The sequence below is a fragment of the Perca flavescens genome, chromosome 4 (assembly GCF_004354835.1).
Source record: "Perca flavescens isolate YP-PL-M2 chromosome 4, PFLA_1.0, whole genome shotgun sequence".
NCBI lineage: Eukaryota > Metazoa > Chordata > Actinopteri > Perciformes > Percidae > Perca > Perca flavescens.
The window spans coordinates 23,402,040-23,416,384 of NC_041334.1; the positions used below are offsets into that span (position 1 = coordinate 23,402,040).

Below are 14,345 nucleotides of genomic sequence, written 5' to 3' on the forward strand. Positions count from 1 at the left end.
AGACTGCAGCTAGTCTGCAAAATGGCTAACATGAGAAGGTGACTCTGATGCGCGATTATGGAAAAAATCATAATCACAATTATTTTTGGTCAATATTGAAATCGTGATTATGTAACACTATTACTTGTTGACTTCTGGAAAGATGTTGCGATTATTAAATCCCCCCCCACCCCCTCCGTAAAACAGTTAAACAAATCAACAGGGAAAACACTTTGTGAAAGTGTGAAACTATTCCTGTTTGAACTTTTTTTTTTTTTTTTTCAGAACACAAGACAAAATAAGAGTTTAATTTCAAAATGTAATGTGCAAAAGAATCGTTTTTCTCAAGTACTCTGTTTTTGTTATTGTTAGGCGCCGAAATCGTAATCATGATTGAAAATTCAATTAATTGCACAGCCCTACTCAGTTTCTTCTATTACTCCCATCCCTCTCTTGACAGCAGTGAAAAGCAAAGATGGCCGTGGCTGTGGGAGGAAGTAGAGCTGGAGGTCAGTGGCTGTGTGAACTAACAGCCACCACCCACCGAGCCCAACAGCACCCCAATCTTATCAAGCCTACAAATTCTGAAAGGTCACTGCTGTCAATGGCCCACAGGCTCGATATAGGTGGACAGGCAATCCCATATAAAATACCACTGGCTAAAAGGTAAGTTTCACTCTACGTTACTGAAGCTGACAGAAGCACTGCAGCTAAATAAAGGTGACACTGCCTCAGTGGTAGCCAAGCTGACAGCAGGTTAAAGGTGATGGAGCAGATTAGAAGCAGGTGGGTAGTTAACAGCACAGCTGATGACAGATTCCCAGGTGGATGCTGGGGCATTAGCAACAATTGCCCAGTAGCGGTTTCTTGTAGAGAACAAAGGCTGGGCGGACAGAGCTAGATTGCAGGTGGATGGGACCAGGAGGAGTTGAAGCAGCTGGTCTATATTTAGACTCGCTGTGTTTGTTAAAAAAAAAAGTGTGCAGTGTGAAAGAAGGATTCTCTTGGGTGAATGTAGAGACATGTGAGGCATGCTAATTAGGAAATGTGCTAATGAGTGGACATGGTAAATAATTCTCCATCTCAACTTCTAATATCCTAATCAACTTAGAGAATATTTCTTCAGTCTAGCGCACAGGTTTGGTTTATTTTTATCTTGTTGAAAGCTGACTTGAATCAGGTATTTTATCTTAGATTACTATGTGTAATGTGAAAGGGGTCACTCATAGGGGAAAATATCACCCGACTCTACAGGTCCCTCTGGCTCTACAGGACATTATTTTGGTTTTACAGCCCACAACGATACTGTTTTTATTCAATCACACAAGATTCATGTCCAGATGAAACTTGAAAAGATGAGGATTTTTTGGTAGTGTAGTAGCAAGGACATCTCTACCAAGGACAAACTTTTTATTTTTTTCCTCATAATAAACATTATCCAAATTTCAAACCACGTGGGTGCAGTCAAGCTTCACCCTGCATTTCAGCACCACTGCTTTTTCAGCTTAGAGGTGGCTGGGCAGGCATAGCAAATACTTTCATCCTCTACCAATTCTGTGTGCAGTGAAGAGGCTCCATTACGCAATTATATCAGCTACAGGCTAAACCAGGAAGAGCTCAGGCCTCATTTCCCAACTAACAGTTGCTGACAAGACAAATTAAAAAGGAAAAGGAGGGGTCTCCTGCAAAGCCTAGGGAAAGCTGATTTGAGTATGGTCTGTCAGTTGGGGGGTGGGGGCCACAGGTCATGATTTATAGCTCAGTGGGTGGAAAGTCTCATTCTGATGTGCTTGTGCCTTACTTTCACTCCCAGGATTTGGTAATTTAATCAACCATTTGAGATAAGGGAATCATTTTCGTTATTGAAAGTCCACTGGTGTGAATAAATATCAGGAATTAAATCACCTCGGCATTAGAATCTGTAAGGAGTAGCCTATACATTATAATACAGATGAAACACTTGACGGATTAGTCAGCTATTTTAGGCTATTCACTTTAATAACCAATTGATCATTACTGTAATTTTTCAAGCAAAAATTCTAAACATTCACTGGTTTGTGAAGAGGCTAGCTCATAATGCAAAACATCACAGATAAATGGTCACTTCACATCCCATCGCAAAACTTGGAGAAAATGAAAACATTATATTTTAAACCTGTTATGCAGCAGCAGGTTACAGGTTAAGCAGGTCTTAAATGTAGTGTTTGGTTTAGTAATCACAGTTGGCCTGGGATGATAAAGTAACGCCAACGTTTGAGTCCAACATTTCCATCGAAGAAGAGAAGAGCGAGTAGCGCACCTTTTGGAAATGTTTGATTTAAATATTGATTTCGCCCCGGACAAACATTTGAGATAATAGACATCTAGGACTAGGAGAACACAGCAATACAATTGAAGATGCAACACGCTGCTGGATAACAGGTAAAAATAATCACATTTATTATTTTCCCCTAAGCGTATCACGGAGTAATGTTACGTTAAGTGCTGATGTCGCAAATGAGGCTAACATTAATGTTACGTGGATAACAGTTACTGTTAGTCCTTCCGGAGTTGTCTGAGACCAAAACAGAGTTTAAAGAACAGTGAATGTTAAACTTATATTCGTCAGATAACCAGAAGGACTGTAATTTAATGTTAATGTTGCTCCTTGTCTGCTGGATGTTAAAGTAGGTAAATGTTTGCTAACACCAGCTCTGTAGCTTTAAATCTGTCACCTTGTTTTGGAGTTATTCTGCCATCTAGTGGCCAAACAGTGATTAACGCAGCATTCTGGGTTAGAGTATCAGTAGGCCTACACTAAAACAGCAGTAAACATATTTACACAAACGCTTGGTAGTAATCGGGCATGTTTTTGTTAAGCCAATATCGATAACATTCAAATTATATAAAGGTATTAATGCTTAATGCTGAAGAAATAGTAGCCTATGTAATGTATCCTTACTTCCCTGTAAACAAAGAAATGATCTGAAGCACCCACTGATCAATCTAATTAGTTTAACGGCACCTCATGCCATATGCGCAGATTTATACTGTAAATCAGCAACTGTTAAAACTGAGATGACACCTGGTTCAAAGAAATTCAGCATTTTAAAACTCACTGGTTTCCAAGAGTTGAGTCCATTAGATCTAAATGAAATGAAGAGGTACGTTTTTTATGCATTAAATGATGAGCAGATGTAAATGTATAGAAGCCCTCCTCTAAATCCTGACGTGATGAGACTTTTAATCAAGCTCCTGAAAAAAGAATACATTATTGCTGCTATCAGAAATCCCATAGAGAGTAGTAAAGCAGTAAAGACAGCAAGGGAAGGAGAATTATGTCTGACATGCGCCCCCAGTGTCCACTATTATCCACCGGCATTCTCAACCTAGCTCCCCTACACTAAAGTATTGCTGGCCTGGTATCAGGAGATATATCTTGAGGAGACATATTTACTTTTGAAATATGTCCATTCAATGCTACAGTAAAGACATGGTGTCTAGATTGCAAATACTTATAAATAAACATACACCTAGAGTAATTAAATAGTCATCACTATCATTAATCTACTCAATAAACTAAATGATAAAAGCGTGATTATTTTTGAGCACTTGTCTGATTAAACATCACATTTCATGGATTATTTTGACATTTTTTGCACTCTATCAAGCAAAATAGTACAAACCCTTTCCCCCTGTAAAGCATCAACAAGCTTATTTTGAGAAAATGTAAATACTGGATCTATTGTTTGACATTGTTCGTTTTGTCTTTCATTGCTTACAGAGCACACAACAGCTTAGAATATATTGTCATCATAAGGATCATAAATCACTTGACAAAGTATAATAACAACCTGTAAAATAGCATGCAGTGTCTGATGTGCGCTGTACTTTTAGCAAAATGTGTGTATATTTATGATACAGAATTTCTTTTCATCTGCTGATTTTCTGCTTTTACTTTCCAGACAGACAAACTAAAAATAAAATCTGAACCTTACAACCAGGTTCAAAAACAAAAAAATTTTGTTTTAATTTAGGAAATGTTAGTTTAGACAACAAAGTGGAAACAAATTTGTATTAATATATAGTTAACAAATTATGGTTTACAAAAATGTGTTGCAATGTAGACACCAGACACGTTTTCTTACAGTTGTTTGATCATGCTTGGTGTCACCAGAGCTAAATTACTGCAGCCATCAGGGAGTCAAGCATGCTCAGAGTCTGGCTGGCACAGCCGCCGGCTGTACCAGTCTAATCAGTCTGTTAGTCATTTCCAGGGGCTGCTCTTGCTTCAGTGTGAGACAGAAATAGACCAGTGCTTCCTTTCTTCTATTTGGATGTAACTGCAAAAAATGTAAATCCTCAGCGATAACTGTTAAAAAAATGATGGCCTCTGAATCCCAGCAAATCCATGAAAACCTTTCATCAAATCCCAGCAGCCCTGAGCACATGCTGACTGGATTGCTGTCTCCTTTTTAGTGAGGACTTTATCATTTAGTAGAGGGCAGAAAATGGCTGCTGGTTGCTTATTGACGAGATGCTCAAAGTCAACATCAGTACAGTCTGATGTTTTCATTATAGCAGCAAATGAAATGAGAGAGAGAGAGAGAGAGAGAGAGAGAGTGAGAGAAAGAAAGGACTCCAAGAAAAGCAGGAAAAGCAGCTGGAGGATCTGTTTACATGTATATAAGTGATCAATTGAAAATGAATCTATCCCTTTCCAGAACAACAACCTGAATCTATGTGCCATTTTTACCTACCTTTTAATTTTTATATACCTATAAAAAAATAATCTGTATTACACTACAGTATGCAGCTGCACACACATTTCTGCAGCTTTTATGTTGGTGTATTGTTGAATGTTCTTCAGTAGCTCTGAATTGTTCAGAGTGGGATCTGTTCAGGGAAATGGTATTATGTTCTGCATGCAGATTTTTGACCGCATACGAACAGCTCTGCTGCCAGCACATTAAGAAAAACTAGGTTAAGCATCTTCAAAGGCTTGGGAAGAAAAATGCACAGTGGATTTGTTGGCTATGGCGATGTATTGCACCTCAGCATTAGAAGCATCTAACAAATGAACACTCTGCAGAACAGAGCCCATATTGAACTTTGCCAACAGAGTCATTTGAAGAGTACTGAACAATCTAATTTGTTTAACAGCACTATGTGCCATTTGCGCAGATTTATACTGTACATCAGCAACTGTTAAAACTGGGATGACACCTGGTTCAAAGAAATTCAGCATTTTAAAACTCACTGGCTTCCAAGAGGTAAGTCCATTAGATCTAAATGAAATGAAGAGGTACGTTTTTTTAATGCATTAAATGATGAGCAGATGTAAATGTATAGAAACCCTCCTCTAAATCCTGATGGATGAGACTTTTAATCAAGCTCCTGAAGAAAGAATACATTAGTGCTGCTATCAGAAATCCCATAGAGAGTAGTAAAGCAGTAAAGACAGCAAGGGAAGGAGAATTATGTCTGACATGCGCCCCCAGTGTCCACTATTATCCACCTGCAATCTCAACCTAGCTCCCCTACACTAAAGTATTGCTGGCCTGGTATCAGGAGATATATCTTGAGGAGACATATTTACTTTTGAAATATGTCCATTTGATGCCACAATAATGACATACTGTCTAGATGGCAAATACTTATAAACATACACCTAGAGTAATTAAATAGTCATTACTATCATTAATCTACTCAATAAACTAAATGATAAAAGGGTGATTATTTTCAAGCACTTGTCTGATTAAACATCACATTTCATGGATTATTTTGACATTTTTCGCACTCTATCAGGATCATAAATCACTTGACAAAGTATAATAACAACCTGTAAAATAGCATGCAGTGTCTGATGTGCGCTGTACTTCACATTTCATGGATTATTTAATAATGTCCATTTTCCTAATGTCACATTATTGTTTTTAGTCAGACCAGAATATTGTGTTGTCACACTTGGGCTGAGGATTTCTTTTTAGACTATTTCCAATTTTTCACAAGAATCTGGTACATTTGGTAAATTTTTGTCAAATCTGAAAGTGGTCGGAAAGAGTCACGTCCAACTCAAAAGTTGGTCTGGGTAACTTTAGCCTGACACCAGGGTTGCCCATCACAAGTTCTAGAAGCCCATAGTGACACCCAAAAATGTTTTTTTTTTTTTTTGTCTATCCAACAGTTCAATTCTCAAATTAGAAAAGAACAAATATTTTTTTCACATTTTTGCCCAAACAAATTTTTATCAAACAACATAAATGAATCATTGATTTTCAAAATTGTTGCAGATTAATTATCTGTTGAACAACTTAGTGATTCATTGATTAATTGCTTCAGCTCTTAACCCATCCACTTTACTATCTGTAAAGAGTAGTAGATCATTACTGTCACTATTTTGATCACAAAGACGATTTTGTGGTTTTCAGAAGTTTAGAGTGAAGAAAATCAATGTTATCAAAATAATCATAGGAAAGCATTTAATATTCACAATATTTAGAACATTAGGCATTCATGATGTAATTGATCTGCTGTTTGACCGATCTTGTGTGTGAACATAATTATAATAACCCACACATTTAAAAAAAACTGAAACAATTCTGTGCCACTCAAATATTTGAGTGTGAAAACCTTCGGCGACATATCACATGTGTGCTTAAGATCTTACCTGACAGGCTTGATAAAGCAGCTGGTGCTCAAACTTTTTGATGCCGAGGATATTCTGGAACATCTCGTACAGCTGGTCCTTGCTGAGGATCAGCTCAGAGGCCGCGCTGGCAGTCATGCGTTGCTGCGCTTTGCGTGGATCCTCGTCGCCGCGGTAGATGGTGTCAAACTTGGCCATCCAGGAGCTGAGCACCGTCTCCTTGCTCAGACCGTCAATCTCTGGAAGGCTGCGTACACGCTTCTCGATGTGCCTCTTGAACACTTCCCTGAAATCATTGGCTGAGAAGCCGCCGCTCTGGACCATCTTAGCCACACGGTCACTCTTTAGGAACACCTACATTGTGAGAGAGCAATGTCACTAATTGCAGTTATGTAAGAGATATAGATCCTTAAAAAAGAAGCCCTTTTATTTCAAATGATTAGTATGAATTTGATAGCTCAAGACTTCTAAACAGACTACACATTTTCACATCTCTAATGCCATGTAGAGTACATCGCATAAGAGTTGTGAAGAACTTTTCTGTCACATTCTGTCTCAAACACCAAATGTCTGTCTTCGTGAGCAAAAGAAAACCGTTCTTGTTCATTTTGAATTGAAAAATCAGAGGCATGTATGTAAAGCTGTGACTCAACGCGGCTAAAGCTGCATGCTGTCTCCTGCTAATCACAGCCTAACAGGGACAGAGACAGGCGGGGCTATATTGTCACAGCATCAAGCGAAGTAACCATCAGAGCTGACTGCTTTTTCACTCTGACAGTCACATTTTGTTCTTAGCATCCAGTATGGCTAAAAGCAGCCATTACTGAAACATTACCCTTGTCATTTGGTGTATGTATCAGTGGATAACAAAGGTTTTTGTAGGCTGAAATTATAGGATGTTAGCTGTGACCATGCAAAATTTAGCTAATAATTGTGACCCTTGCGCTTTCAATAAAGATGCCACTTTAAGCGGATGAGTATATTTGCAATTTTTAAATAAATGTACTACTTTTTTTTTAGACAAAGTGAATAAATGATCTACACGCTGCGGACAAGGTGCTAAATTAAAAACTTTTTTTTTTTTACTGTACTTTCACATGTCTACATAGTGCAAAAGTAAAAAAAGGTTTCAATCATTCCACAATCATCAGTCTCTTACCATAGTAAAACAGGGAGGGAGCCATAATCATTATAAGGGTTTCCTGTTAGTTTATAACTCAGAACATTTTCCAGGATGTTGTAGTGTTACAGTAATAAATATTGTTACAACAATACATCAAGACATAATTGTCTTGACAGCTACAAACAGTTTAAAAAACATGACAAAATGCATTCAAAAGAAGCGTAGACTCATTTTCAGGTTCATTTTTAAATGTATTATTAAATGTATTTTTCACATTAACAGTAAATATATCAAAAATATCCAAATTTGTGGTTAGCTGTCACACACGTAATCCTGTAATAAACTTCCATGGCAGCCTATATGTTTCTTAATGGTTCCAACGTTATACTTCGGTTTTTAATACTGACTGAGCTTGTTTTTCCATCATGGATTTGGCCTTGAGGCTAACGTATCCCACTATCTGCAATGCCTTTTGTACTGTATGCATGGTAATAATGACTTTTTCATCTGCAGATTGAATAGTGAGGTTTGGAAAGATGGCTGTGTCAGCCACATGCTCTCTGACTCATAATCTGTGCAGTGAAAAGCTTTAGCCACCATTTTACAACTCAGCCGTCTGAATACGAGCATTTTGACATGGAATAGCAAGAGGGCTGTGAAGTGCTTTTTTTTTTTACGTTTTAGACTGAAAGATGATCATTTCTCGTTTTAAATGTGCTGCAAAAGTAATCCAGAGTGCACATACAAAAACAAATACTGTACATCACAAATGTCTAAAATTTACAGATAATAGATAATAAATATTCAGCTGCTTTTGAAGATTACTGAAATATGCACGCATATGAATGATATATTTCACATCTAGTGATTCATTTGAAAGCATCAAGTCCCTGTGCTTGGATACCTAACTGGGTCTGACTGTGATAGTGCTGCTATATGGTTATGCCGTGTTGTTACCTCATTGTAGCTCTGCACAGCATTGATGAATGCCTCATCAGCCACAATCTGTGTGTCTCCATTGAGGAAGGCCTGGAAACGATCCTTAGTCTGCTGAAGTTGCTGCTTGGTTATCTGTGGAAGCAAGGGCAAACAGAGGACACCTAAGCATTAAAACCAGGTTAGGGAATGTGTCAAAACAAGCAGACATTGGTTTAAACAACAATAATATCCAACCACTTTTGAATAACTTATTCTAGACAAGCAGAGCAGCCCAAACATCCTTTCCCCAGGAGCTTCCTAAAGCCCCGCCTGTGGGAACACAAAGCACTCCCGGGCCAGTTGGGACATGTAATCCCTGTAGTGTTTCCTAAGTCTACCTTTGCATCCCCTTGACAATCATGCTCTGAGCACCTCTAAAGGTAGGAGGCCAGAAGCCATTCCTGCTACATGTAAGTGTCGAAACCACATCAACTGGCTCCTGTCAATGCAAAGGAGCAGAAGCTCAATAACAAGTCATCCCAAATCTCTGAGCTTCACACGGACTGAAACCAGGAACCTCATCTGAGCTGATGGTATCCACAGTGAGTGAGAACTAAGATTGACTGTTAAATTGAGAGCTTTGCTTTTTAGCTCAGCCTTTATTACTTAGTAGTCTGATACGATGCCTGCATTACTGCTGCCAGTGCCCCTAAACGGTGGTCAACCTTACAATCCTTTTTACTATCGTGCATGAATAAAACCCCACGGTACCTGAATTATGCCACTTGTATACTGCCTCTCCCTAACCTGAACTCAGCAATCCACCAACATGAATGCATCACACTCAGCTGCAAACTGTTCCAGTGGACATTGTAGGTCACGGTCCAATGAAGCCAAAAGGACAACATAATGCAAATGGAAGAGATGCCACCCTAATACCACCCAACTGGGAAAACTCCAGGCCTCAGTTGCACTTTGATATCCTGTCCATGAATATCACAAACAGGATAGGTGACGAGGCTTGTCAGATTCAGATGTAATGCTTCGAGTGTACGAGGAAGAAATGATTTATAACAGCCACAATGAAATAGAAAAGCCTAGAGTCAAGAGGTACAACATCACATTTATTTCTACCCATGCTATCTGTGGCTCCAGGGATGGCAATTGATTGATTGGATTAACATACTTTTTTTTTTTAAAGAGCAGCTCAAAGATTCCTCGTATCCAGTGAAATATCTAATCATCTCATAAATGGATTGGCACAACACTCATGGTCTCCAGAGGATGAATCCTACTGGATTTAGTATTCCCCTGATATTTCCTATATTGCCACCATGAGGTCCACATTTGAGGTTTTGAGAGAAATATCTCCACAACTATTGTATGGATTGCTATTACATTTTGTACAGACATCCAAGTCCCCCTCAGGATGAATTATAATAACTTTGGTGATCCCCTCCCTTTATTATCTATAGCGCCGACCTCAGGTTAAGTTTTGATATTTCTCTAATACTTTGGTTCATAACCAAAGACAAACAAAAACTAAGGACATTAACATCAGCCTCAGCTTTACTTTGTGTTTAATGCTAATTAGCAAATGATAGCATGCTAACACTTGCTAAACTAAGATGGTGAACATGATTTTAAAGGTCCTATGACATGCTGCTTTTTGGATGCTTTTATATAGGCCTTAGTGGTCCCCTAATAGTCTCTTTCCCAAAATTCAGCCTTGGTGCAGGATTACAGCCACTACAAGCCAGTCCCACAATGAGCTTTCCTTAGGACGTGCCATTTCTGTGCCTGTAGCTTTAAATGCTATTGAGGAGGAGAGAGGTGGGGCAAGGTGGAGGGTTGGGGTATGGCCTTGACCAGCTTGCGGCCACGGATGGAGCTCTATTTATGGGTTTAGCCAAATTCTCTGGGCAGCTGTGGGCGGCGGGGAAAGCAGAGAAAGGGGAGGTAACCTTTCCCCTTATGACGACATAAAGGGAAGATTCCAGATTGGCCCATCTGAGCTTTCATTTTCTCAACCTATCGCCATTTCTAGTCACTGGGGGACCATAGGCAGGCTAGGGGAACTCATATTAATGTTAAAAATCCTCATAAAGTGACATTTTCATGCCACGGGAGCTTTAAACCTGCTAAACATCAGCAGTTAGTGTTGTGACTGTGAACATGTTAGCATTTAGCAGCTTTTAGAGCTGCTAGCATGGCTGTAGACTTGTAGTCTTGTTCAGGTTATGCCAGTCAAACCTTTGCCAATAGTAACCAACTGACTAAATGTATGGAAATTCTCTTCTGCTTTTGAATATTTTTAATTATATTTTCTTTTATCACTCAACCATCTATCTTTTATTAAAATATTAGGCCAGGTGTTGTGTTGCGCATGAGTAATGTTTACTCCATGTTAGTAGTGGTGTTTGGCATGGGCGAAGCGGGCAGGCCTATATTTCCTGCACATTTTTGTTTTTCTGAATTGTGTGAAATGGCTAATAAAAATAGGTAATACATAACAATTATGTGGTCACCAAGGTGAATTGGTTTAGTCTTGACTTCTGGTCGAGAGTGACAGCGTTGGGGGGGGTGGGAAATCTGTTGATTATCGAGTGCCAAATAAACACAAAGATGGACAAGGTTAAAGCCATCAGGTGTCCAATTTAGAAAAAAAAGAAAAGAAGAAGAGGAGAAACGAGCAAAAGATAATAATAAAAAAATAATAATATAAAATAATATTTTCTCTCTGTATGATTACGGTATCCATGTCATGAATGAAGGGCTAATGTTAATTGGTGGGTATAACTCTTACATTTGTTGTTGTTGTGTATATCAAACAAGCACAAGAAACTGCTGGTAAAGTGTTTGTCTGCATGCATTCAGCCGCACATGGTAAGTGACAGACTTTGGTGTAGGAGTGAGATGGAAAAGTACCACATATCATGTGCCTTTGAAGCAATCTCAACACCATCTGCAGTAAGTTCTGAAAATGAGGATCATGTATCATATGACTGCCAAAGCCAAAGGGCTTGAGTTTGGTCTAATAAGAAAGATTTACAAAGATGCTTACAAACACAAAGTATAGACACACACTGACAATGAAATGACCGCTGCATCAAAAGACCTACTTTATCCAATTCACAATAGTTGCGGAAGAGTGAATCTCTGGATGATAAACCACTTAATGTTCAAACATAAAAGATGCACTTAACAGAACATTGACATCAGAGATAAATACTTGTGCTTCATAAGGTTTATTATAAGGTTTCAGGTTTATTCATCTAACTACTTACTGTAGATGTGAGATTAAAGAGAAAGAGTAAACAATCAATGCTATGTTTTAATAGACCACAGTATTCAAGGAACATCCTGAGAAGAAAAATGTTAATATTAACAACAGTATGCAAATCAGTCCGGCCTAAGGAGACAGAGGCTGAAGTCAATATGCTTGTCCTTGGTTTCTTGTCCATTTCTGAGTGAGAGGGTCAGGATAAATACAGCACACAGTTTTCACTTTTACATTATGATGTATGCAGAAAATGAAAAACTCCTATAAAATTTTTTGCCTTTAATTAAAAGTTAAACATTGAAAATAAGTGTGCATACATGCTGCAGAGTGATGTGCTACAATTAATTCATCAGCAGGGAAAGCAAAGGCAAGAACATTGTGTGAATATTGTGTAACATACTCAGGTGTGGGCTGACAGACTTAATCCAAGCTGCCTAAATGTTCTTATGGCAAAGCTTTCACTTCTTCCACTAGACCTGAGGTCACTGTAGCTTTCTTGAATACAAACTCTCTTAAGAGCAACACCATTACTGTTAGAGACTATGCTATGATGAAGAAATAAATGACTGGTCAGTTTATTGCATTTTATGAGGAGCTATAATTAGAGATGAAACAATTAATTGATAAGTTAAACTGACAGACAAGTTATACAACTATTTTCATGATCAATCGTTTCAGTAATTTTTCAAGCAAAAGCTTCCAGTCTCAAATTCGAGGATTTGATGTATTCAACTAAATATCTTTGGTATCTGAGTGGCCTTTATTAACTTTACATACTAACTTCATATTCCCTTTTCACAGATAGCTGTAGAAGACTCACAATGGCATTATAATAAACTCTAGGAGATGGGGTATTGGCAGTCATCCAAAACTGGCAGAACACATTTGTGTTGTACCTGAAGAATTGACCATGAAAGGTCAAAGCTAATAATACTTTTGCTTCTGCTGACGGTTTCTCTAGGCCGATTTGACTTTATGTGACAACACAGCAAGCTGCTAACTCTGTGTGTGTTTATTTGAAAAGCTGACACTGAAGTACACAGCAGTAAAGCGAAATGTGTCCACTTTTCCACCAAAGAATAGCTCAACTGCATAAATAATTTATGACTTCCTGTCCTGCATACTCTTTATTTCATTGCTGATTGAAGAATTGTGCTGATTAGCAACCAAGTTGATGAATGAGAGAGAAGGCCAGATTCCCAATACATACTTTTCCTGCTTTGCTCTTATTGACTGCTTTGCTCTCTCTGTGGCTCTTATCAATATTGCACTGTTACATTGTGATTCATTGGCTTGCAGTGAAGTGGGCAGTGACATTAATCACCTTTCACATATCAATAGAGGGGATATGCACATTGCATTGGCTTGATGTACAGTAACTTAATTACTGTTCAGAATGACTATGGATTTGAGTTTATAGTTCAATAGTTTTGGCTGATGCAATATTTGAGTCACTGTCAAACATTTAACGACCCAAGAAGTTTAAATTAAAAACTGGTTTTATGCTAAATTACTTCTTTTTGTAGTTTAGGTCCCTAAAGTTTATATAACGAATATTTATATAAAATGTTAATTTCCCATATATCATTGTTAAATAGAGACTGCATAGTGGAGATAAATGGATGGTAAAACATAAACATAATATCAAAATAAGCATCTTAAAGCCTATTGAGCCTCTACAGTAAATCAGGTTCAATCAGGTTTCAAACCCCCTCAACTGGCACATATCTTAAATAAAATAAAGTAAAATAAAAGCTTTCTTCAGTGAACCAAAAAGGATATTTGTACTTACTGCTTTGTCATTATGTGTGGAGTGCAGTGTAGGTTGTAAGGATCTTTTTTTTATTTTACTTTTGGTATTACAGTTTGTCTTTCATATACAAGATACTGGGTAGCTTTTATTAGACACAGAATGAACTGTCTAAATGATAACTAAGGCATCAGGAAATGGGAAGTAATTACTTATTTTAAAGGATGTTCAAATGTTCACAGCTGTCAGTCACTACCTTTAATGTAATAGGGGAATCGTTACATAAGCCATATGTAAATTATAAAGACTATTCATGGCCATAGACAGGATTTTAAAATATTGAGTTCATCAAGGCTTAGATGGGGTACTATATTTACAACATTTTGGTTGTTGGATCTAAAATGTACTGATGTCAGCCTATAATATATCCAAAAAGTGTTAGATTTTTAATTATACAATGTAAACTCCCCCCAGGCTGCTAATTACAGGCGATTAAGTGGCTTCAGAAGAGAAGCTCTTCTCTCTGTGTGTATAGTGCATTTATGCTTTTGTTGTATACCTCAATGTGTTTACAAAGGAAGTGAGACTAAAGCAGAATTAGACCAGGTTACATAACACAATAATATAGAATAATTATATATAACGATTAAGATTCTATTCATAT

At 37.9% G+C, this 14,345-nt stretch overlaps 1 protein-coding gene across 1 annotated transcript in view; it reads right to left on the bottom strand.

Annotated features, from left to right (window-relative positions):
* cadpsb (Ca2+-dependent activator protein for secretion b) overlaps positions 1 to 14,345 on the bottom strand; it is a 62,755-nt gene that overhangs the window by 39,260 nt on the left and 9,150 nt on the right. Inside the window, exons 2-3 of the mRNA XM_028576246.1 lie at positions 8,688 to 8,801; positions 6,629 to 6,961 (exon numbers count right to left, since the gene is read on the bottom strand). Coding sequence (XP_028432047.1) covers positions 6,629 to 6,961; positions 8,688 to 8,801 — 447 coding nt within the window. The remainder of the gene's footprint in view (positions 1 to 6,628; positions 6,962 to 8,687; positions 8,802 to 14,345) is intronic.